Source organism: Prionailurus viverrinus, chromosome E2, assembly GCF_022837055.1.
Source record: "Prionailurus viverrinus isolate Anna chromosome E2, UM_Priviv_1.0, whole genome shotgun sequence".
Classification (NCBI taxonomy): domain Eukaryota; kingdom Metazoa; phylum Chordata; class Mammalia; order Carnivora; family Felidae; genus Prionailurus; species Prionailurus viverrinus.
In genome coordinates, this window is record NC_062575.1 from 53005810 (window position 1) to 53030967 (window position 25158).

Sequence of the window (25158 nt, forward strand, 5' to 3'; positions counted from 1 at the left end):
GAGAGCACAGGTTATAGACATCTGGGGAAATCAAAGAGCAGGGCGAAATCAGCACTCAGTGAGCGTCAGGGCCACGGCGGACTTGGACAGAGGCTCCAGGACCGCGCCCTCCAACTTCGGCGGCTTTGCGCGCCGAGAAAACCATGAGAGAGAGAAAAGGGGCCCTGGCAGGGCCACCCCTGCAGGATGGCACTCGGTTCCGGCACCACACTCAGAGGGGCGGCGGTGGTCGGAAGCGCTTCTAGGACAAGGTGACCAACACGGGTTGGGCTTCGTGTCTAGGCCGTCCACGGCACCCTCGGAAGGACAAGCATAAAGACATAATCCGAAACCTCAGAGAAGTATAAACGCTTTCTTCCAGTCAATTCCGCTTTGGGGATTTTAAAAGTCATTTTTTTAAAAATTAAAAAAATTTTTTTTAACGTTTATTTATTTTTCAGACAGAGAGAAACAGAGCACGAACAGTGGAGGGGCAGAGAGAGAGGGAGACACAGAATCCGAAACAGGCTCTAGGCTCTGAGCGGTCAGCACAGAGCCCGACGTGAGGCTCGAACTCACAGACTGCGAGATCATGACCTGAGCCGAAGTCGGACGCTCAACCGACCAAGCCACCCAGGCGTCCCCGCTTTGGGGATTTTAAAGAAAGAAATATAGGAACGCCTGGGTGGCTCGGTGGCTAAGCATCTGACTTCGGCTCAGGTCATGCCTGCTTTGGGTTAAGCCCCCCTTCTCTCTCTCTCTCCCCACCCCACCCCCGCCTCTCCTGGGATGCTTTCTCTCTGCCCCTCACTCACTCGCGCCCTCTCTTTCTCTCTCTCTCAAAAAGAAAGAAAGAAAGAAATCTAGATTTGTACAAAGAGGCAGCCACAAAGCAGTTAAGGGCAGCGCTGTCTTTCCTGTTAGAAACAACCTACTATCTGATAAAAGGGCGTGCAAGTGACCGCGTTATGGTGTAAAGGATCTAAGACACAGCATTTAAGGTAAAACTTCTACAGTTTTATAAGTAAATAAATATCTGATGAAGTGACTACTCAGTGTGAAAACAGCAGCCCGTTACAAAACAGAGAAAGACCAATACATCTGAACAGAAAACCGACAGAAAGAACAGGCCAGACTGGTAGGTTATGGGCTTTTACTTTCCTCTTCTTGGGCCTCTGAGTATGCTTCTGGGTTTTCTGCATTCCTTGGGTACAATGATGACAGATACGTTTGCAACTCATTCTCCTGAGGAGCCGGAGGAGGGACTGGAAATGTTCATGCGGGAGGGGGGCAAGTCGTCAAGTATCCCAAAGGCCGGCGTGTGGGGAGGGAACTCGCTGCCTCTGTCTCGCTCCGACAGACAGAGATAGGTTTGGCTGACTAAAGAGAAGCTGGTTTCAAGTCACTGGAAACGCAGGGGCCGTGGCCGCAAGGACCCCGCAGGCTCCTGCCGGGTCCCGGCTCCCGGAACGCCCTGGCTGGCACTCGTGGACGCTCCACCATCGTCTGACTGTGGAAGATTTTCCTGCTGTTCACGCTGGTCTTCAAGATGGCTCAGACCACCTCGGGAGACGGGAGCTTCGAAATCGCCACTTCTCTAGTGTGCTGCAGAGCCGGGACCCCGGGCACCCAACAGCCCAGGGCAGCGGGCCCGCCTGGAGGACCCAGATGGCTGACCGCGGCCGGCCGAGGCACAGCGTGACAGACACGGCAGGAGGGAGCCTGGACTGGCGTCTCCCAGCTCTGTCCTGCCATAGACCGTTTGTCCCTCAACATGCCTGGTCTCCTCCTCGCGTAAGAAGTTACCGTGACAGGTGTTTGAATGATCCCAACAGTTTAAATGTGGGGTGAGAGGACTCCCGTCAGAAAAGCCCTCCACCTTGCTAAGTTACCTTAAAAATGCTCAGTACGGGGCGCCTGGCTCAGTCGGTTGAGCATCCGACTCTTGGTTTCGGCTCAGGTCACCGTCTCGTGGTTTGTGGTTCGAGCTCTGCGTCAGGCTCTGGGCTGACAGCGCGGAGCCTGCTTGGGGTTCCGTCTCCCTCTGTCTCTGCCCCACCCCGCTCACTCTCTCTCTCTCAAAATAAATAAATAAGCTGAAAAAAATGTTTAAGTAAAATAAAATAAAAATGCTCATTAAAGCCAACTATTAAACTAGCACTGATTCAAAAACAATCGGCAATGACACTGAAAATCGGGCAGAGTCACCGGCCCCGGGAAGCTGCCCCATCTTCTCAGAAGGTGGTGTAGCCAAGTGGGTTATCAAACGGTGTGTATTCTCTGATGGGCAAACCTACTTGGAGGGGTATGTCCAAAGAACTCACCTAAAAGGAAGCTCCTCATGTAAAAAGCTGTTCCCAGAAACACGAACAGCCTAACAAGCAAGACTGTGGTCAAACATCACGGTGGAGTAAGTCAGGACAAGGGACTACCTTCTCGTGAAAAAGCAAATACGCTCAGTTTGAAAAACCTCAAATAGCCTCGTACACTTCACACACCTGCGCCAAACCATGTTTTTCTGAATGACTTCACTCGGGTTTTTAAAACTCGACGTGTGAGAGCCAGGCTGGGGGATTCTTCCTGCTGTCAATTTTCTCTATTTCCCGTTGAAGAACCGTGTACTATTTTTCTAGCTGAGAAGACAAACACCAGCGTATGCGTTTAGAGCGGCCTGAATTTCAGTCACAGAAGCATAAGGAGTTTGAATTTAACGTTCAGGGGACTCCTTTTTTTCACGAGTAAAAAGAAAAAACTCAAGCTTAAGGAAAATTAGGAAGAGTTGAACTGGAGTAATGACTTGTGACGTATTTTGCAGAGAGGGACACAGCCCCCCTCCCGCTCCCCCCATGAAAATCTGGTGACAGCTCCAGCTCCTCTGCCCAGTGAAATGCACACATATTCGTGCTACCAGTGTTGTTCTGGTAGTTTCTGTGGCCGGGTTGAGAACCCTCCTTACTGGGCCCCCACCCCCACCCCAGGCGTGGCCCAATGCCCTCAACGAGGTACACGTCTCAGGATTCTGGGATTTGCCCTCTGGCCTTCCGACGTGGTGACGAGGCGGGCCCCTTGTCTGCTGCATCTTGTGTGGAGAGGAGGGGGGTGCTTCACAAGTTTTTTATTTTACCAAGTCTTCGGGATATTTCTTGCAATGCTTATCCCGACTGACATGAACCCCTGTTCTGCAGGGCCATCTCAGAGGGGCCTTCTATGCATGAGGTGTGATGATAAATATCAAAGGCCGCCGGGGCGCCTGGATGCCTCAGTCGGTCGAGCGTCCGACTTCCGCTCAGGTCATGATCTCCCGGTCTGTGAGTTCGAGCCCCGTGTCGGGCTCTGTGCTGACAGCTCCGGGCCTGGAGCCTGCTTCCGATTCTGTGTCTCCCTCTCTCTCTGCCCCTCCCCCGTGCTCTCTCTCTCTCTCTCTGTCAAAAATAAACATTAAAAATTTTTTTTTTCTAAATATCAAAGACTGTTAGCTCAGACAGCTAGCTCATCTAAGCGAGTTACCCAAGAACCCTTGAAAAGAATTAACAAACACCAAATTTATCTTGTAGTGGAAGCCTCAAGGCAAGTCAAAAAGCCAAAAGAAAATTGCACCAAGGCTTCTAACTGTTCCATCGGTTACCCTTTCACTCCCCCCCCCCCGCCCCCCGCAGAAGAGAGAGACTTGGAACTGCATCAGTGGGCTGCCTGGGATGAATTCTACCGATATTGATAAAAATAACAATGATCTGTCCCACGCTCTGCAGCCTATGCGATGCTTTTGCATTCATTTCCTCCCTTGCGTCTTAGTGCTGTTAGTCTGGCGGGGGGGTGGGGAGGAGAGCGGGCCTTCTGCTGCGCTCCCGCTTCACGGATGAAGACACTGAGGCTGGGGAAGGTTAGACAACCAAGTGGTGGACGGACAGGATCCCAGGTCATCCTGGGAACGTGAAAAGCGCCCCCGAGATGTAATGGGTGGGAAAGTGTCCCGTAAACTCAGATGTCTGCCCCCACCACGCACAAGATTAGGACATCCACGAACAGCCAGGTTTCTGGACATTATTCCTCAGGATCAGCGTTCGGTTTCCTTGACTAGGAAGTTGGGAACAATTCCCAAGTTAAAAAAAAAAAAAAAGTGATTGTCCCCTGTTCACTATTCACCCGTGGAAGATAAAAGTTTTCTTATCTAATCCGTGCAGAATCAACCCTTAGCTGGCCACAGGAACTTTCAGAGTCTTCCAGGCCCTCGGGCCCAGAGGGACAGCCTTACCTTGCAGGGACGCCTGAGTTTCTGGGTCTGCATACTCCTCCAGCAGCTTCACAGAGTCACTGTCCTTCCCCGAGTACAGGGACAGGGTGTCTAAGTTGTCCTCCAGTGCCTCGCTGGGCATGTCAGGAGCTGGGAGGCTGGGGTCCAGGTCCAAACCACTCAGGCCGGCATAGAGCAGGTCTCGTGCACTGGGACCCAGATCCCGGTCGAGGGTGTCGCTGCAATTGAGTCCCTGGCTCTCGGAAAACGAAGGGAGGTGCACCTCTGGAGGAAGGGCGTCCTCGTCCCCAAGGCTATACCGGTCCATGGCTCGTGACTGCCAGGTCTTGGCCAAGAGCTACTCTCCAGACAAGCAAGGCCGTGTAAGGAGTCACGGAGAGCTCTTGGTGATGTCTAATTCCTGAAAATGAACGAGGAGGAATCAAAATTATGACACGGCAATACACCATGGCGGATAGAGCAATGACTCGGAATTCAAACAGACCTGTCTTTGGGTCTGTTCTCTGCCACTTAACAGCCATGTGAACCTGGGCGAGTCATTTAAGCTCCACGAGCCCCAGTTTCCTCATCGGTAAACTGGGCATAAGAGTACCTCCGTCATAAGGTTGTTGTAAGGAATAAATGAAAGGATTTCCGGCAACGTGGAGGACTGAACTGACCTCTTTCTCCAGCTATAAACACGAGAAATATGACAAAAGACCATTTTTAATACACAGATACCGAATCTGTTGTCCAATGTGGTGGCAACTAGTCATACATGGCTGTGAAGACTTGAAATGTGACTGGCCCAGACTAAGACACGCTGTGAGTCTAACACACACACTGGATTTGGATGACTTAGTACAAAAAAAAAAAAGTAAGTTTAGTATGTTTCTAAATTACTACACGTTGAAATGATAATATTTTGGATACAGTGGGTCAAGCATGTTATTAAAATTACTGTCACCTGCTTCTTCTTAGCTCCTCAATGTGGCTACCAGAAAACTTGAAATTCTATATATGGCTCATATTTATATTCCTATTAAAGTGCATTACCCTGGAGGCTGGGACCTGGGGTCGTAACAGACACATGAGAAAAGAAAACAGGGCCCTGAGCTTACGGGCAGTGGAGACCTGGGCCCCTGGAAGAGCCAGGCCATCCACGGGAAAACTAAACAAAGAAAAAGAAAAAACTCTGCCCCCAAGCCTTAGAGAAGAACCCCAAGAATTGGGAAGAAAACGGAGCAGTGAGAGACAACAGAACCTAGCCTGAGAAAAGAATAAGTCAGCGCGGGACGGAACAACCAGTTTTAAAAAGAAACAAATGAAACGTCCATGAAAGACATTGAAGTTAAAAGCTCACTGGAAGGGCTGACAGATGAGACAGTGCTGAAGACAGACATAATGAACTGGCAGAGAGCAATCTGGGGAAATCCCCCCAGGATTCAGCACAGAGAGATATAGAAATGGAAACTATGAACAGGAAACTGAGAGAGCACAGATGGAGAAGCAAATGCAAAAACCTAACGATGTCCAATAGGAATCCCAAAAGGGAAGAGGAGAGAATACGGGAAACGGGTATCTTTTTTTTTTTTTTTTTAAGGATTTTACTTTTAAATAATCTCTACACCCAATGTGGGACTTGAACTCATAACCCCAAGATCAAGAGTCCCACATTCTTCCAACTGAGCCAGCCAGCCAGGCTCCCTGCGAGACACGGCATCTTAAAGAGATAATGGTAGAGGAGCTTCCAGAATCACAGGGACACAGGATCCCAGACTTCAAGATCCTAATTCTTTTTTTTTTAATTTTTTAATGTTTTACTTATTTTTGAGAGACAGAGCTTGAGCAGGGGAGGGGCAGAGAGAGAGGGAGATACAGAATCCGAAGCAGGCTCCAGCCTCTGAGCTGTCAGCACAGAGCCCGACGCGGGGCTCGAACTCACGGACCGTGAGATCATGACCTGAGCCAAAGGTGGACACTCAAGTGACCGAGCCACCCAGGCGCCCCTAAAGATCACAGTTCTTGAAGATACGTGGTTAATGACCAAGCACTGCCAGGCGGAGCAGGAAGAGTAAAAATGAATTTACTCCCCAACACACAGCAGCAGAACCGCAGACCACTGAAGACAGAGAGAAGATGCTAAAAACTACCAGAAGGGAGGCAGTCTACAAAGGGGGATGATGACTAGCCTGATGGAAGACTTCTCAGAGGAGGCTAGGAGACAAGGAATGACACCGCCAGCAGACGAAGGAAGGGTGAGAGCTGGCACAGAACTCAACACCCAGGAAAACTAGCTTTCAAGCGGGAGCAACACAGACTTTTCCCGGCAAGGCACTGCTCATAGACCTTGGCTCAACGACGAATACAGGCTTTGAAACGTTTGGAAAAGACAACGATTTACTTTGTACTTTAAGTATGCACACTAAGAAAAAAAAAAATCTAAGCGTAACTACCAAAAGAAAAACAATAAACTATGTAACATCTCAACAACTGGAATTTACCCCACTAAAAAAAAGAGACAAAAAAGTAAAAAAGACTCAAGTTACTAAAGTTAGAATTCAGAACAAAAAATAGAAAGGATTATAAAAGATTACTATGTCAACAAATCAGGTAAATTAGAGAAAAATGGACAAGTTCCTAGAAAGACACAAATTACCAAACTGAGTCAAGAGGAAACAGACTATCTGCATAGCCCTGTGACAAAGAAAAAGACTGAGTTAGCAATTTAAAAACTTCCCACCCATACTACCACAGAAACAATGAAAAAGGCAACTTTACTGGAACTCTGGAAAGTAGTCAAAAGTTTACAGCAACCAAAGGAACCCTCAGCAAGTCAAAGGTGAACGAAACCTGGTAGGAGGGCCCTGTGGCATTTGAACCGACTCCTGTCCTATCCCCCATTCCCCGGCTCAGCAGTGATTCTGAAGGCACGTTCTGGTGTGGGCTCCTGGTGCAGAAGGGGGCAGAGACGACCTTGTTCTCAAACACTGAGGTTGTCTGTCTTGACCTGCCGGATGGCTCCTGAAGGGCTAGCACAAAGGTCTCGCCTTGATTTTGCCTAACTTGGAACTTTCTGAGAGCAGAGAACAGCCACGGGGATGGCATTTGTTAAAAACATCAAAGGCAATATGGTATGGAAACTGATACAACAGTGTGTGTTAATGATACTTCAATAAAAAGATACCCAACAATAGAAAAATTAGGGGCGCCTGGGTGGCTCAGTCAGTTAAGCATCTAATCTCAGCTCCCGTCATGATGTCACGGTTCATGGGTTCAAGCCCATGTCGGGCTCTGTGCTGACAGCTCGCAGCCTGGAGCCTGGAGCCTGCTTCGGAGCCTATGTCTGCCTCTCGCTCTCTCTGCCCCTCCCCCACTCGTGCATACACACACTCTCTCTCTCAAAAAAACCCTAAACCTTAAAAAAATAAAAATACAAATACAAAACAAAGGCAATGAACCAGGTGCTACAACCCCAGAGCAAAGGATATTAATTGGGGCCAACAGACATGTCACTGAAAGCCGGGGAGGAAGAGCCGGACAGTGAGAGCGAGAGGCTTTGGAGAGAGTAAGGGCTTTGAAAAGCTTCCATGCTGGCAGTTCCTTACAAAGCTAAACATCATCTCACCATCCAATCCAGCCATCATGCTCCTTGGTATCTATCCCCAGTGAGCTGGAAATTTATGTCCACACAAATGTTTATAGCAGCTTTATTCATAACTGCCAACAACTGGAAGCAACCACAACGTCCCTCAATGGGAGAATGGATAACCAAACTACGGTACCTGCGTACAACGGAATGTTATCCGGCGATAAGAAGCGAGGAGCTATCAAGCCACAAGAAGACATGGAGGAAACTTACATGTGTGTCGCTAAGTGAAAAAAGTTGGCCTGAAAACACTACAGATTTTGATTCCAACCATACGTCATTCTGGAAAAGGAAAAACTGTAGAGACACTAAAAGGTTGGAGGTTGCCAGGGCTCCAGGGGAGGGAGGAGGGATGAATAGGTAACGCACAGGACGGACTCGGAGGGGACTGAAACTATTCTGCATGATGCTGTCATGGTAGGCACATGACATTTTGCATTAGCCAAAACCCATGAAACTACACAGCACAAAGAATGAATCCCAATGTAAACTGTGGACTCTAGGAAACCAACACTGAAATAAAATTTTAAAAATGAAAACCTTCCACGTATTTGAAGGAATCTAGAAGACCACGTGCCCAGGGCAGGCACCTGCTCAGAAAACACTCGTGAAGGCTCTAAGCTCTCACCTCTGGCTGACCTTCGGTCTGTGAAAGCAGGAAGAAGGGGAAGGCAGAGATGTAAACTCCTGCTGAGAACCAACAGGGTGTCCCAACACCCACCCAGAGCCCAGTTGGAGGAGCCCAAGACGAGGAGATATGTTGGGGTTCCAGGCATTTAAGGAAATCCCTGCCGAATCACTAGCTGACCGCAAGCTTAACAGAACAGAGATTTCCCCTGACCGCACACGACAAAGAATACAGTCTACAAACGGAGTCTGCAAAAGTCACTATCCAGACATTACAACCCACAAGCAGAAACCACACACTCTGGGGTAGGGGAAGGAGAACCGGATTCCGAGAATCGCTGCATTACAATATGCAAAAATGTCCATTTTCTCAACAAAAAATGACGAGGCAGGCAAACAAAGTATGGCTCAACGAGAGGGCCGGCCGTTCCGTACAAACGATGGAATCAAACCACACGAGGCCTTTTATGGCCGCTGCTTTCACTAAGAACGGTGTTTTCAAGGTTAATCCACGCCCCAGCACGCACCATTACTTCATTGCTTTTTATGGACAAATAACATTTCGCCGTCTGCATATTGCACATCTTCGTCATCCATTCATCTGTTGGTGGTGGGCGTTTGGCTTGTGTCCGGTTTGGGCTATTATGAGTAATTCTGCCCTCACCTAGACATGTAATAAACGCTTGATGACTCACCGATAACGTACCTGGTGGATCCTAGAGTAACCGGAGTTTGGGCCTAGATTCCTAGGCTACTGGTTGCTACGGTTTTTAACCTTTCCACGTTGAAAGGGAACAGAACAGCTGTGCCCACAACATCTGCATGTCCCATTTCGCATCTACCTGTGTGTCTGTAGCCAGCCTACTGGGGGGGACTCAGAAGTCGAACACAGGCCCACAATCCTGTACCACAACTCTGAGGCCCAAGTGAGTCCCAGGGTTCAGAATTCGGGGTAAATCAACGCAAATGCCGTATTTTAAGTAACCTTCAGTGGGTCTGGGGCAGCACCTGGTAACCAAATCATTGTTTCTGCACTGACACCTCTGACCGTTCAGAGTAAACGGAATAAATACGGTGAGTTCAGGCTCGCCCGTTAAATGAGGTCCGCGACACCGTGGCACCGTTAGAGCTTTTCGGGTTTCTAAACCGCAAAGCAGGCAGTGTGGACCATAGAGACTTATGTTCTGAGGCACAATGAATTTCTCTGCCAGTTCTAAAGTTTCTCGTATGGTGCTGCGATAAACTGTCTGTGGTACTCCGAGGGGGAAAGAAGCCATCGCTTTTTTTCATATTCTGATAATAAAAACCAGCTAATTCAATAGAAAGTGTCGTTTGAAAGGAATACGCAACAATATTTAATGAAATGAGATATTAAGCCCTTTCTCCTTCTCGGGTATCACACCGAGAGCTTCCTGTGCGTCCATTCACTCACTTCTCTCTACAACCCAGAGGTTGGTGCTCTATCATTTCCATTTTACGAAGAAGGAAATGGACTCTGAGACACTAAGTGATTTGTCACAAGTCACATGCCTGACAAGGAGTTGGGCCAGACCTTAAACCCAGGTATTCGGGCTTTAGGGCTCATGTTTTTGCCCGGTACACGATACTAACTTGCCATCAATTAAACCGTAGACTGCGCTGAACCGATCAACCTAGAAAGCACAAAAGGTGCTGGATGGGGGCAGAATTCGCCACATGCCAAATCACCTGCTTTCCAACACACGCCCGTGGTCCACAGAAACAACTGGTCTCACTACCACTTCGGCCAGGCGAGCCCTGAGTCCCAAAGCCACGTTTTCACATTTACATCCTTTTCCAGTTAGTAAAGCAAACCCCCCTCCCCTCGGCCAATATTGAACTTGTTCTTGTTCTGCCAGCAGATAAATTTGATTCGACAAGTTTTAGCACCTTCTATGTACAGAGCTGCCTGCTAATCCCCGTGGGGAGGGCTTGCGGTCCCCTGGAACCTTGCAGACATTCCCAATTCTTTCCAAGAATTTTATAATTTTGTGTTTTCGTTTGGAGAATGACCCAAAAGAAGAAAACCAGTCTATGCGGATTACTGGTTTACTGCCTTACAATACAGTACTAGCGTTTGGTTTCAATGCCCGGGGTATGATTATAATTGCACTGACGCCAAAAAGGACGATTTTAATTGCCACAGGCTAACGAGAAGAGGATAGACGTGGATTCCGCTCGTATTTATGCCTTTGGGGTCACCTCAAAGCGAACAGACATCGTGGTACAGACGGAGGCCTGGCTGCAGTTCAAACTGAGGAAAAGGGGCGGGAGAGCTGAGCCGTCTCAGGGTCTGCTAAACCCACAGGGGCCCAGGGCAACCGTTGGTTTCAAGGAAGCTATTAGGTTTCAGCAAAATGGCACCTCTCCCATTAAACTAACATTTGTAATTGGAATTACATCGGTTTGGTTGCATTTGTTTACGTTTAATTCGCAAACTGATTTTGGCTTTACGGCGGCACAAAAACCGTAAGCTTTAGAAATACACGCCTTGCTTATTTGATCGCCATCGGCGCCTTGTTCAATGGTTTGAAAAACAATTTAAGCCAGCAGTAGGGATCCAAAGCAATTTTCATGTTTTTCTTGTCCTAAAAAGGCGTGTCATTCCATGACGGGTAGGAGCAGGAGGAGACAGGGAGTCTCCTGTGAAATGCTACAGCCTCTTGGGAAATTAATCTGCCACAGGTTCTCGCCTGCAGCAACACGGACACCATCGGGTAAATAACATCTACTGCGGCACTGTCTGGATGGCAGGGAGGGAACAATCTAAACACTTGTTGGTTCCCCAGAAGGTTTATTTAGCCTGTAGTTAGTCTGAGTATTTTCTATTGGTTATCAAGTCGAAAACTCTGTCCGACTTCTTTTGGATAGGGCATCGCTGTCCAAAAGAATTTTCTGTGCTGAGGGAAATGTTCTAAGTCTGCACTGTCCAACGACAGCCCCTAGCCACAAAGCGGCCAATGAGCGCCTAGAGAATGCAGGATGAGCAACTGAGGCACGAAATTATTTATTTTACTTCCATTTCGTTAAATTGAAATGAGCATAGTTACAAGGGCCTAGCAGCTACCAACCACACTGGAACTCACTGCAGATCTCGAGATTTCTCATTGAAGTGAGGCTTTCTTTCAACTTCTATTGAAAAATCTCAAGGGGCGCCTGGGTGGCTCAGCAGGTTAAGTGCCGACGACGTGGGCTCAGGTCACGATGTCACGGGTTGTGCGTTCAAGCCCTGGGTGGGGCTCTGCTCTGATGGCACAGCCTGCTTGAGATTCTCCCTTTCTCTCTGCCCCTCCCCTGCTCGCACTCTCTTTGTCTCTCTCTCAAGAAACAAAATCGCTCACGTCCTCCCACCTCACTCGTTTATATCCCCTGGTCTATATGCCCTGGAGACCTCTTTCTTTATGACCCTGATTTGTGCAACTTCTCTTTGCTCCGCTTTACCAAATGAAACCGTTCAAGAGCCTAAACGGCTCCTCCCAGCATGATGAGTCTGAGATGATTTCTCCCTCCTTCCGAACTCCATGAGCGCTTGTCTGGCATTCCACTTAATACTTACCCCAGATGGCCCCGGAATTTAATTATCTTTCAAGTTCTTCTATTTTCCCCAGACTGCGAGCTCTGGGATGGCTGTGCCTCTGCCTTCTGTGTGAACACTTCTCACAGCATCTTGCCTGGCACAGAACTAACTCTGATCAAAGAAAGCTCTCAGCATCCCTTTCACTGGTGAGTGACAAGATTCCACTGCGGGCCTTTTTTTTCTTTTCTTCCCCCACCCCCCCCCACCCCCCACCCCCAAGCACCACGTTCTCCTTTCCCCCTCTGCATGAATGTTAGCGGGTAGAGAGTGATCACGTCTGAGTTAAAAGATCAGACCGTTGGAAGCCGGGAAATAAGAGAGACTGAGACCCAGCCATGCAAATTCTTTCCTCGTTTCTCCACTCCAGACGTTATCTGAACTGTAGGCCTGTTTTGTTTGGCCTGCACGGTGTTTTTCAAAATTGGGTCAGTCACCGGGGCGCCTGGGTGGCTCAGTCGGTTGAGCGACCGACCTCCGCTCAGGTCACGATCTCGCAGTTTCGGGGTTCAGGTCCCGCGTTTGGCTCCGTGCTGACAGCTCAGAGCCTGGAGCCTGCTTCGGATTCTGTGTCGCTCTCTGTCCCTCCCTGGCTCCTGCTCTCTGTCTCTCTCTCAAAAATAAATAAATAAGCATTAAAAAAAAAATTGGGTCACCAACATTTTTCTTAATGGGGAGATTTCAACCAAGTATATTAATTTCTGGCTTCTCTTGAAAATTATTAAGATTTTGCATTTCCTGATGGCTATCAAAAGAGAGAGGTGAGGGACGGCTGCCATCTCTGGAGAGAGCCATGGCCCTCCAGCTCCTAGGCCTCACTTTCTTCCTGCCTCACCCCTGTGATAATTATCATTATAGTAACAACAGCAGCAAACACTCACGGAGGCTCTAGCATATGCCAGGGACAATTGGAATCACTTATAGATCATACAATTCCCACAACAGCAACTTGCCCAAAATCAGGGTTAGAATTCAACCCTGGGGGTAGTCTGACCTCAAAGCCCTCACCTACGACCACACTGGAGACAGGGATTCCTGGTCTCTCGCTCATTAAAAGAGTAGATTTAAAGCTTACATACGACATGGAAGAGAACGAAAACGTGGAAGAATCAAGACGGCTAGGACTATGCTTTCCAGGAACTTTTCTTACATAGAATTAACTAAGGGAGGAAAAGAGACATTAAAGTTTCTCATTCCAAAAGCCGATCCCAGCGTAAAATGCAAATGAGCATTAACATCTACAACAGCGGGGGGCGCCTGGGTGGCTCAGTCGGTTAAGTGTCTGACTTTGGTTCAGGTCATGATCTCACGGGTTCATGGTTCTGTGCTCACAGGTCAGAGCCTAGAACCTGCTTTGGATTCTGTGTTTCCCTCTCTGCCCCTCCCCCACGCACCCTCTGTCTCTCTCCCTGTCTCTCAAAAATAAACATTAAAAAAATGTAAAAAAAAAACACATCTACAACAGCCTTTTTCAAAGTGAGGTGGATGGGGGTGGGGAACCCTGGGGTCCTCAGGAATCTTTCAGGGAGTCTTTGAGGTCCAAACTATCTTAATAATATTCAGACATTATCTGCCTTTTTTTTTTTCAATGTTTATTTATTTTGGGGACAGAGAGAGACAGAGCATGAACGTGGGAGGGACAGAGAGAGAGGGAGACACAGAATCGGAAACAGGCTCCTTAAAAAGTCAATTTTGTTAATATATAACGAGTTTACTACTGTTACTTTTAAATGAGTATCTTTAAAGTTTATTTGACTTCTTTTTTTTAAACTTTTTAATGTTTATTTACTTTGGGGAGAGAGAGAGAGAGAGACAGAGCACCAGTGGGGGAAGGGCAGAGAGAGAAGGAGACACAGAACCCGAAGCAGGCTCCAGGCTCTGAGCTGTCAGCACAGAGCCCGACGCGGGGCTCGAACTCACAAACCGTGAGATCATGACCTGAGCCGAAGTCGGCCGCTTAACCGACCGAGCCACCCAGGCGCCGCTGAGGCTTACTTGACTTACAATACAGCAAATGTCAGCATATATAGTTCACACGCACCAACTCTTGAGTCTTCAATGATTTTACAAGATCAAAAAGTCTGAGAACTGTGGCTCTCAGGAGGAAGAAAAGTCTTGCAGGTACACACATACCCACGCGGGGGGTGTGCATCTGTGCATGTGTGTCTAACACAGGAAGGAACCCTGAATCAAACAGTCCAAACTGGTGGCCAGCCACCAAGTTTTATAAGCGGTCCATGCTGTCTTTGAATACCGATTAAATTCACTGTCACCATTTATTATTTTTTTTTAATTTTTTTTTAACGTTTATTTATTTTTGGGACAGAGAGAGACAGAGCATGAACGGGGGAGGGGCAGAGAGAGAGGGAGACACAGAATCGGAAGCAGGCTCCAGGCTCTGAGCCATCAGCCCAGAGCCCGACACGGGGCTCGAACTCACGGACCGCGAGATCGTGACCTGAGCTGAAGTCGGACGCTTAACCGACTGCGCCACCCAGGCGCCCCTCACTGTCACCATTTAAAGATCAAAAAGTTTCACACAGGTCAGTGTTCTGGTCTCATCTCAAAAAACAAACAAACAAACTTCCACTTGGTCATTTCCACTGGCGGGGATCACTCAGAGGGGGCCCACGATCTTTGGTTCACCTGCAGGCCTTTACCTGCCCGTTCCCTGGAGGTATCTGAGTTGCCACCCTGAACCAGAAGGAGGGAAAAAGCATTTTTGCAATAAACAGTGAAACATAGATCAATCTAATAAATGTCTGCCTTCCTCCAGAGACGTCAACAGGCACAACAAATAACCTTTTCCTCATCTGACTTCCCAAAGCAGCAACTTGTAATGGTTTCCCTGTGGGTACAGAGACTCTTGGGTCAATTCGAAACCCTTCTGAGAAAGAAGGGAATCCATCGGACAAAGTAGGTATCTTTGGAACAAGGGCAAAAGGGAAAAGACTCACCAGAGCAAAGGAGTGACTCTCCAGGGAACAGGAGGGCCCGGTTCAGGCCCCACAGGGAGGGGATTCAGATGACCGTCAGACCACTGGATATTTCCTCCTGGAACTCTGAGTAGTAAATTCGGGACACTCATCCAACTTCTTTTGCCCTGGAAGCAGGGGGTGGAAAGGAAGGGGCATTCAGATGTTGGGTCCCCAGAGAAGCAAGCACACAGGTGTAAAGTTGGGCAAGATGGGCAATTTCTGGAAGGAGGAAGAAAGCAATACTAAACCGGGGAGATCTAGATGGGAAAGGGGCTTTTGTTTTAAGGGAAAGTTAATTTTTCTTCCTTGCCTTATTTTCTTTCCTCGGGAAGGGACTTGGAGGGTTTTGCTGGGAAAAGCCTAACTGGGGTAGAACTGGGGATGAAAAGGGATTTTTGCCGGAGAGGTGGGAAAGAGGGTTGGAAAAACAAATTATTAGGTGAAAGAGAAACTGGCAGGACTGAGTTGGTTTGTGATCAGTGGAAAGATACTACAAAAGGGGGGGGGGCTCTTGGTGGGAAGAAACAATTTTTGCTGGAAAGTTACCCTGGATGGAGGAAAAACTGGGGGAAAGATATACAATATATGTATTTTATAATACATATATAGATAGATTTTCTTGCTAGAGGAAGTTCCTAAAAGGACGGCGAGGGGTATAAATCAAAGAAGAGAGGAAAGATTTTTGGGTTTTGCTGGGAGATCCTAAAAAAAAAAACAAAAAAAAAAAACCGCCAATCTGGGTCCCCTATTCCAGAGGCAAGGGGATTTTTAGCAGGAGGCCTGGAAGCGAGGGCGAATGCAATGCAAGGCCGCGGTGCAGAAAGCGCGGAGAGATCGGGTAGGGCCCGAGGCACGAGCTGGGGAGCTGCCAGGGGGCAGTTGGGGCCTGGGGGGCGGGGGAGGAAAAAACAAGGGGATGCAGCGGGCCGGGGGGCCCCTGAGGAGAGTATTCTCCAAGGGGGAATGGGTGGCGGGGGTGCAGCGGGGCCGGGAGCTGTTGGGATGCAGAAGGTGCGTGCGTGATGCGGGGTGAGGGGCGCCCGCCGCGCCTGCTGCGGGCCCTCGAAAGGGAGAGGGGCCCCCTAAAAAACAAACATATACACAAATTAGATATGAAAAGGGGGGAGGGGTTGAAAAGTGAGGAGGGGCAGGGAGGGGGGTAGGGAGGAAAGGGAGGGGGCAGGGGCAGCAGCAACCGGGTTTTACCCGCCCCCGGGGGCTCGCGCGCCGGCCTCGCGCCTCGCGGGCCTCCCAGCGGCCCCCTGCCTCCCTCGCGCCGCCCGCCGGCCCGGCGCGCACGCGCAGCCGGGACCGCCCCCGGAGCGGCCCGCTGACCCGCGGCGCGGGCGCGTGGGCGTGGCTGCGGGTCGCTTCACGACGCCCAGGGCCGCCTCGCGCGCGCCTCGCGCCGTCCGGGCTCCCGGCGCGTGCCGCCCGGCGGCGAAGTCGCGGCGGCTCTTCTGCCTCCGCTGAGGGGCGGGGCCACGCACGGGGGGGCGGGGCCTGGCGCGGTCAAGTGACCCGCGGCGGGCGGGAAAGGAGGCGGTTGGTCGCCATTTTGCGAGGAGGGCCGTTGAGGGCGGGAGGGCGTGAAGGCGGAGCCCGGGAAGGGGCCGCGGGGGGAGGGGCCGGCCCGCCAGTAGCCGCTTACAGAGGCCGAGAGCCCCGCGGCCCCGGGCCATTGTTCCCGGAGGGCGGCGTTAGAACGCGGCGGCGGGGGACTCCCGGCTCCCTGGGGCCGCTCCGAGCTTCGGTGTCCCGCGATGGGTGCTGCGAGAGCGGGACCCGCCCTGGCAGGGTCGTGGCGCCCAGCGAGGCAGCCCCGCGTGTCCCCGAGGCCGCCGAGGTGCGCGCGGAGGCCACGGAGACCTGCCCCTCCGGGGCTTCGGAACGTGCGGGGCTGCCCTTCCTTGTTGTGTTGGCGCCGAGCCGTCTGTGGGTCTGGCTCCGTGCTGAGCCGCGTGGATGGAGGAACGGAGACGGGAGGAGAGCGGTGGCCCAGGGTGCCGACTGTTCAAGGCGTTTGGACCCGGGAACGACGGAGCCGGGGAGGTCTTATCTTAGAAAGTGAGCGCTGAACGTCTATGGAGACAGAGGGTAGCTGCGCGGTGCCTGGGGGTGGGGAGGGGGCACGACTCTGCATGAGCACAAGCGGGGTGTGATTGGGGTGATGGGAGGATTCAGCAAGTCGAGTTACAGCGCTGGTTGCGCAAGGTGGCGAATTCACTAAAAATCTTTGGCTTGAACGCTTACGGCGAGTGACTTCCGTGTAAATTACCCCAGTAAAGCTGTGTTGATTTTAGAAATTGATCCCTGGGGTAGACAGAACAGAGAGGAGGAGAAAAAGACTGGCATTCTATTTCTGGATTCCTTCATGCAGCCAGTATTTATCGAGCCTCTGTTGTGTTCTGAGATAACCGCGGTGTCCGAGTCAAACATCCCCGCTGTAACTTACCTCCTGCAGGAGCGCTGTCCAAATGACCCAGAATACAAAAATGCGAAATGAACTATGATAATACAAGTTAGCCCCAAATGTTGTTTCAACGTGGAGTGAATACAAAAATACAAAGATTTTAGTGGTGAGATAAGTTACTTTTTTGGGGCGGGGGGGGGGGGGACTCTTGAAAGAAGTCTGGACCCCTCAATCCACATCAGCCATGTTTCAAGGGCAGCCCCAGGCAGCTAGGGGTCCCGGTACTGAACAGCATACCTCCAGTGGGGGACAGGCAAATCCGTTTAGAATGCAACGTGGTTATACTTGAAGGAAAAAATTAAGGAAAGAGGATACGAAGCGTCAGAGGATACTAGCCCATACCGGCCGGTGAAGGTGTCGCGGGTGAACTTACCCTGAGCAAAGACCAGAAGGAAATGAGGAAGGGATCTATAAGAATATCTGGGGGAAGAGCCAAGTGCAAGGGCCCGGAGACAGGAAAGATGTAGATCCATTTGAAGAAAAGCCGAGACTGGTGTAGACGGATCTGGGTGAATAAAGGGAAATGTAAACCAGGGCCAGATCATGCAGAACCGTGTAAGTTATGCAAAGACAGGAATTAAACACCTGCTTTCAAATTAGGAGAGATTTTTTTTTTTCATCTATTTAGCAAACATTAAAAAATACTGAGTTTCAGCAGTGTGATCTCTCCCCTTGATGGGGGAGATACGAACCCCGGCCACAGGGTGCGTGAGAGTTTAAACAACAGGATTTAAACTCCGGAATACGTTGCTATCTTCCTGTCCTTTGACAAACACCGAACACTTCACGGACAAAGAAGAGACTTGTAACGTATAACCCAAAGAATTAGCATTCACAAGTTATTTTCAAGGACTGCAAATTAAAGCAGCGGCCCGATTCAAAAATGAATAAAAGATATGAAGAGACGCGTCACCCCAGAGGAAACCTACGAAAACAGGCCTAACCACAATAACAAGGGAATGCAAATTACAACCACAGATGTCGTGTCCTGTCAACCAGCAGGGCAAATTTTTAAATTTTTCTATCCGGTGGAGCAAGGGGAACCCCTACAATCCCGGTGAGTGGTGCACTCACATTGGAGAACACATTTGACTTCTTGAATACAATTGAAGATGTAATGTATCCCCTGTCCCGGCAAAGCCAGGGATTCACCGTAGAGAAACTTACTCGTTTACACAACAAGATGTGTCCGGGAATAGTCCTGAGCAGCGATGCCTTCACAGCCCTCCATAAGCCTGGATTAGATGATCCTAGAACAGAAAAAGGACGCCAGTGGAAAAACTACAGAAATGCCAACAAAGACTGGGATTTAGTTAGTAGTAGCGTATCAATGTTGATTTCACGGTTTTGACAAAGGTGCTGTGATGATGTAAGATGCTGACGTCAGAGAAAACTGGGTGGGGGGTATATGGAGGTTGTATATCCTTCCAACTCTCCCGTAAATCTAGGATCGTTATCTACAGGATACTGGATAAATTACGATCTATTTGCTCGGTGGAATATTCTACAGCTGGAAAAATCAGTCGATTTCAGTTGCAATAGTACAGATGTGTTTTCATTTACTTCAAGACAGGCAGAACGAAACAATATACAGTTGGGGGACACAAATATATTGTAGATTTTTTTTTTTTTAATGAGGGCAAGGTAAACACAAAGTTTAGCCAAGTAGGATGGGAGGGAACGAGAAAGAGAAGGGTCCGCAAGGAAACCGTAGAGGAAATGGAATTTTTTCTTTAAGTTGGGTGGTGGGACCACAGCTGCTCATTTTGTTCCTATTCTATGTATGTATATTTAAAAAAATTTTTTTTAACATTTATTTACTATTGAGAGACGGGGAGACATGGAATCTGAAGCAGGCTCCAGGCTCTGAGCTGTCAGCGCAGGGCTCGAACTCACAAACCGCGAGATCATGACCCGAGCCGAAGTCGGACGCTCAACCGCCGGAGCCACCCAGGCGCCCCTGTATATGTTTATAGAGACATATGTTATAAATGTGTGTATTTGATTTTTAAGCATCTACTCCATATTAAAAACAAAAACTTTAAGAAAAATAAGAGTATAATTGGAGAAGCAAGCCCATAGGACTCTGAAACAATTCAGGTACTTCCGTCCCATCTCAAACCTTGAAAGCCTTGGGGCGCCTGGGTGGCGCAGTCGGTTAAGCGTCCGACTTCAGCCAGGTCACGATCTCGCGGTCTGGGAGTTCGAGCCCCGCGTCAGGCTCTGGGCTGATGACTCAGAGTCTGGAGCCTGTTTCTGATTCTGTGTCTCCCTCTCTCTCTGCCCCTCTCCTGCTAACTCTACTCTCTCTCTCCCTCCCTCTCTCTCTCTCTCTCTCAAAAATAAAATAAGCATTAAAAAAAACATTAAACCCTAGGAACCGTTTTCAAAGCATTCGTTCTTTTCATTAGTTGGCAAATATTAAGACACACTGAGGCCGTCACTGTGTCCCACACCTGAGCCAGGCAGACAAGCAGATCAGGAGACAGGGCCCTGGCCGCTGGGAATCTGCTTACAGGAAGTAGTAGGACTTAATTGCTAAAATGATTCGAGAACAAGCCATTCCTACCTCCCTTAAGCAGCACTGAGCATCTGCTTTATGCTCAACCCAGCGATAAGCTTTTCCGTGAATGGGCCAAGAGATTTGGGAAGGAGGGGGCGCTGGACAAGGGAGACGACAGCTCACTTAGCCGACCGAGCCCCCCCAGGCGCCCTGAGAATTTGCATTTTTAAAAATGTGTATTCATTTTTGAGAGACAGAAAGAGCGCGCGAGCAGGGGAGGGGCAGAGACAGAGAGGGAGACACAGAATCGGAAGCAGGCTCCAGGCTCCGAGCTGTCAGCCCAGAGCCCGACGCGGGGCTCGAACCCACGAACCGCGAGATCATGACCTGAGCTGAAGTCGGACGCTCAGCTGACTGAGCCAGCCAGGCGCCCAGAGAATTTGCATTTCTAATGAGCTCTCCGGTGATGTGGCCGCTAGCAGACTGGCAAACGCACTTGGGGGATTACTATTTTTGAACCAATAATCCACTCAGGTTTGGGGGTGCTCTGTTAGACCCTTCCAAGAGCAGGGTGCCAGTCCCCCCATCGACTCAGCCCTGCACTCTGAACCCAGCACACATTCACTCTTATGGAATGAATGAATCAGCGGGGTGACCGTTGCCTGATAAAGACGACTGGCTTTCCCTTACCCTGAAATACAGGATCTGGAGACAGTGGCGAAATGTTTCTGGGTGAAATTCGGACGTGAACAACCCTGATACCAAGAAAAAAAACAAACGAACAAAAGCAAGGAGCCTGCTTCTTAATATTTAGCCGTGGAAATCCAAATCTACGGAAATGGAACGCTATGTCTCTGGCTCAAAAAAAAAAAAAAAAAAGGGAAATAGAACAGCTTCTCTGACTGGATAAATACTGAGCCCTTCTGCAGCATTCTTCAATTTGTGCTTCATCATCTTGCAAATCATTCAACAAATGCCTTTTGACTGTCTGCTTAAGCAAAAACATTCTTTGGGGGCACCTCCTAGGATATGTATTTATAGTTAGAGTAACCTAACTGTATCATGGGTTATTTTAAAAAAAAATTTTAATGTTTATTTTTGAGAGAGAAAGAGACAGAGTATGAGTGGGAAAGGGGCAGAGAGAGAGAGAGGGAGACGCAGAATCCAAAGCAGGCTCCAGGCTCCGAGCTGTCAGCACAGAGCCCGACGCGGGGCCCGAACCCACGAACCGGGAGATCATGACCTGAGCCGAAGTTGGACTGTTAACGGACTGAGTCGCCCAGGCGCCTCTCTGTATCATATGTTATTAAATATCTTTTGTTATTTTTGTAATTCTTTTGTGTCTATTCCCAGACTATCTTCTCCTTGAAAGTGTGATCTGGCCTCAGCAACCTATTCCCCATAGTACTTTGTAAGACATTATCATCTATAATAATAAATACTATTATTGATCATATATTGCTCACATATAATTATATCAGGATGACCAACTCATCCCAATGTGCCCAGAACTTTCCCGATTTTAGCATTGAAAAACCCCACGTTCCTGGAAACTCCTTAAGGCCAAGCAAACTGGGACAGCTGGTCACCCTAGTTATAATGTATAATAGAAATAGAAAAGATTTACCCAGCTGGACTTGTATTAACTCACTCCTCACAGCATTCTGATGAGACGGGGATTTATTATTATCCCTATTTTCCGGATGAGGAAACCGGCTCAGAGAGGTTAAGGAATTTCCTCAAGTCTACACAGCTAGAAAGAGACAACGTGGGAATAAACCCAACCTTTTTACCACCAAGGGTGTTCAGTAAATATTTGTGGACTGGGGCGCCTGGGGGGCTCAGTCATAAGCGCCTGACTTCGGCTCAGTTTCGTTGACTTTGAGCCCCACATCAGGCTCTGTGCTGACAGCTCAGAGCCTGGAGCCTGCTTGGGATCCTCTCTCCCTCTCCCTCTGCCCCCCCCCCCCCCCGCTTGCACGCGTGCTTGGGCTCTCTCTCAAAATAAATAAAGTTTAAAAACTTTTAATATTAAAATATTTTATAATATTAAACATATTTTAAAATATTAAAACAACATTAAGAAAATATTTTAAACATTAAAAAATATTTTGGGGGCATCTGGGCGGCTCGGTTGTGTCCGACTTCAGCTCAGGTCATGATCTCACGGTTCGTGGGTTCGAGCCCCGCGTCGGGCTCTGGGCTGACGGCTCGGAGCCCGGAGCCCGCTCCGGATTCTGTGTCTCCCTCTCTCTCTGCCCCTCTCCCACTCCTTCTCTGTCTCTCATAAGTAAGTGTTAAAAAAGTAATAAAATAAGAATCAGGGTTGAATCCTGAATGTCAATGCGTTTTTGTACCTTTATCCTCCTCCCTTGGGGTAGGGGGAATGAGAGATTCCAGAAGGTACTGGGCTTTCTCATACGGCATGGAGATGGGGAGGAGGGCGGGGCAGGCAGGCACGCCTGGGGAGGGATGCCACGGCATGTTAAGCACCGGACTGAACTTCGGGGGTCCCCAGTTAAAGCAAGCAGGTTTGATGATCTGCTGGAAGGATGCCCAGAACTCGGCAAGGCTCTCGTACCCATGGTTACCATCTGTTCGGAGAAAGGAGAGAGTTAACACCAGCCAAGGTAAAAGGTGCACAGAGAGACACCAGGCGCGAGCTTCTAATTGTCTCTCCCAGTGGAGGAGCCAGTGCGTATGTCCACGAGCGGGTGCCCACCAGGGAAGTTCACCTGAGCCTTAGCGCCCAGGGTTTTTATTTTGTGCCTGTGTCTCCAGCCCCTCCGGAGGTCACGCTGCTACTGAGTGGGCCGAGGCCCCAGGTAAACAAACACAGTCTTGTTCAGGCCAGATAGACCGAGGGCTTAAAGGTTTTACTTGCTAGGGACCAAGGACAGGGCCTAAACCTTCCTTTGCAATGCGCAGGGTGGACACCCCAGGCCTACTGAGTTAAGCCTGAGCTGCCCAAGAACAGAGCTAGGTTTAGAAGCCAGTTTTCAGGGACGCCTGGGTGGCTCAGTCAGCTAAGCGTCCGACTTCGGCTCAGGTCCTGATCTCCCGGTTCGTGGGTTCGAGCCCCGCGGCGGGCTCTGTGCTGACAGCTCAGGGCCGGGAGCCTGCTTCGGATTCTGGGTCTCCCTCTCTCTGTCTCTCTCTCTCTCTCCCCCTCCCCTGCTCAAGTTCTGTCCCTCTCTCTCTCTCTCAAAAATAATAAACATGTGGGGCGCCTGGGTGGCGCAGTCGGTTAAGCGTCCGACTTCAGCCAGGTCACGATCTCGCGGTCCGTGAGTTCGAGCCCTGCGTCAGGCTCTGGGCTGATGGCTCAGAGCCTGGAGCCTGTTTCCAATTCTGTGTCTCCCTCTCTCTCTGCCCCTCCCCCGTTCATGCTCTGTCTCTCTCTGTCCCAAAAATAAATAAACATTGAAAAAAAAATTAAAAAAAAAATAATAAACATGAAAAAAAATAGGAAAAAAAAAAAGCACCCAGTTTTCTGCTCTTCTAACTCAGGCCCACTCCTCTCCAGCCCCCTGCCTGTGCGAACAGAAGTGATTTCCAAAGTCGAATTCGAACCCACGCCAACACCTCAAACATCCTTTTCCTTGTCCACGGCTGTGGTGGCCCCGGATTCACTTGGCACTCCCCGGGGCAGCCTGTGAGATGCTCGGCTCCCACAAGGAGTTCCGATACGTGAATATTCCGAGGTTAAGTCATTTATAGGCTCATGCACCCCTCTCTGGACTTCACCGCCCTCAGCCGTCATATCCTGAGTATCTCCAGTCACCGCTGTGCCGGGCCCTGGAATTTCAAAGATGACTACGTAGGGTGCCCGCCAGCGAACATTCTATCGAGGTCTATCGTCTCCTCTCATCCAAGAACAGGGCCTGCTGTTGTCACTCTCGTCTGTTTAACCACCACCCCCCCCGCCCCGTGAAGTTCTGATACCAGGCTCCAACACCGATGAATCTTCAAACCCGTGGGTTGTTTCTACCCTTCCCGCCGGGATGAATAACCTGTGAACATTCACGCGCAAGTTTTTGTTCCCATACCTGTGCTCGTCCTTTTGGGCGTGTGCCCGGGAGTGGAATCGCTGGGTCCTGTGGTAGTTCCGTGTGTAACTTCTTGGGGGAGGATGGGCTTTGAAGGCAGAGGCTTTGCCGAGAAGAGAAAATGTGATGAATCAAAGCCGATTCCAGAACTCTCAAGCCAAGCCATTGGGTGAATGCGCGACAGCGCCCACCACAGAGATGGGCACACTGCTGGCAGGAGGTGGGGAACAGATGGCAGGCTTTGGGACACGTTTGGAACCAATGAGCCAGGTCCCGGAGTTGCGTATAACTGGGTCTGTCGGCCTCTGCCCACGCGGTCCACGGGGGAGACAGACATTAAACAAACAAATCATTACACAGCGGAGCAGGACGGTGACAAGTTCTACGAAGGGGAAACTGAGGGTCCATGACAGGGTGTGCCTGGAGAATCTGGTCGGGCCTGAGGGTTAAGAAAGCTTTTCTTGGGGCGACCGGGGGGCTCAGCCGGTTGAGCATCCAACTTCGGCTCAGAGTGTGGTCTCACAGTCCGTGAGTTCGAGCCCCGCGTCGGGCTCTGTGCTCACAGCTCGGAGCCTGGGACCTGCTTCGGATTCTGTGTCTCCCTCTTGCTCTCTGCCCCCCCCCCCCCCCCCCCCACTGCTCATGCTCTGTGTCTTTCTGTCTCTCAAAAAATAAGATGTCAAGAAAAGAAACAAAGGTTTGCTCAGGGAGGGGTATTTGAGTTGAGGTGTAATAGGCGAAGGGAGTTCACTCGTGTTCCGATTATTTACCGCTGCCAAACAAAACTGCCCTCCAACAGGGGCCTGAAGGTTGACAGTCATTCCCTTTGTTCACAAGGCTGGGGCGTGGGCGGGGTTGAGTGGATTCAGGCTCAGGACCTCTCAGTGCCGTCAAGGTCAGATGGGGGGTGGCCTGGGGTCGGGTCAAAGGCGTGGTCACTTGCTCTCTGGTGGCTGATGGGGGGCTGGCCAGGACCTCGCACCTCCTCTCCAGGCCGGCTCCCTTCTTCCCAAGCTGGCGGCCTCAGGGCACCGAGGTCCCTTACATGGCGGCTCAGAGCTCCAAAGACCAAGTCCC

The 25158-nt window shown here is 49.8% G+C and overlaps 1 protein-coding gene across 10 annotated transcripts in view; it reads right to left on the reverse strand.

Moving 5' to 3' along the window:
• ZNF541 (zinc finger protein 541) overlaps positions 1-25158 on the reverse strand; it is a 56274-nt gene that overhangs the window by 26145 nt on the left and 4971 nt on the right. For 4 of the 10 annotated variants that reach the window (XM_047836525.1, XM_047836524.1, XM_047836534.1 and 1 more), the window contains 6 exons: positions 24082-24386; positions 22390-22626; positions 18697-18779; positions 17903-18034; positions 15036-15181; positions 4232-4631 (listed from right to left, as the gene is read on the reverse strand). In XM_047836525.1, coding sequence (XP_047692481.1) covers positions 4232-4538 — 307 coding nt within the window. In that variant the 5' untranslated portion in view covers positions 4539-4631; positions 15036-15181; positions 17903-18034; ... (1 more) ...; positions 22390-22626; positions 24082-24386. The other 6 variants (XM_047836529.1, XM_047836527.1, XM_047836528.1 and 3 more) reach the window with 5 other exon arrangements.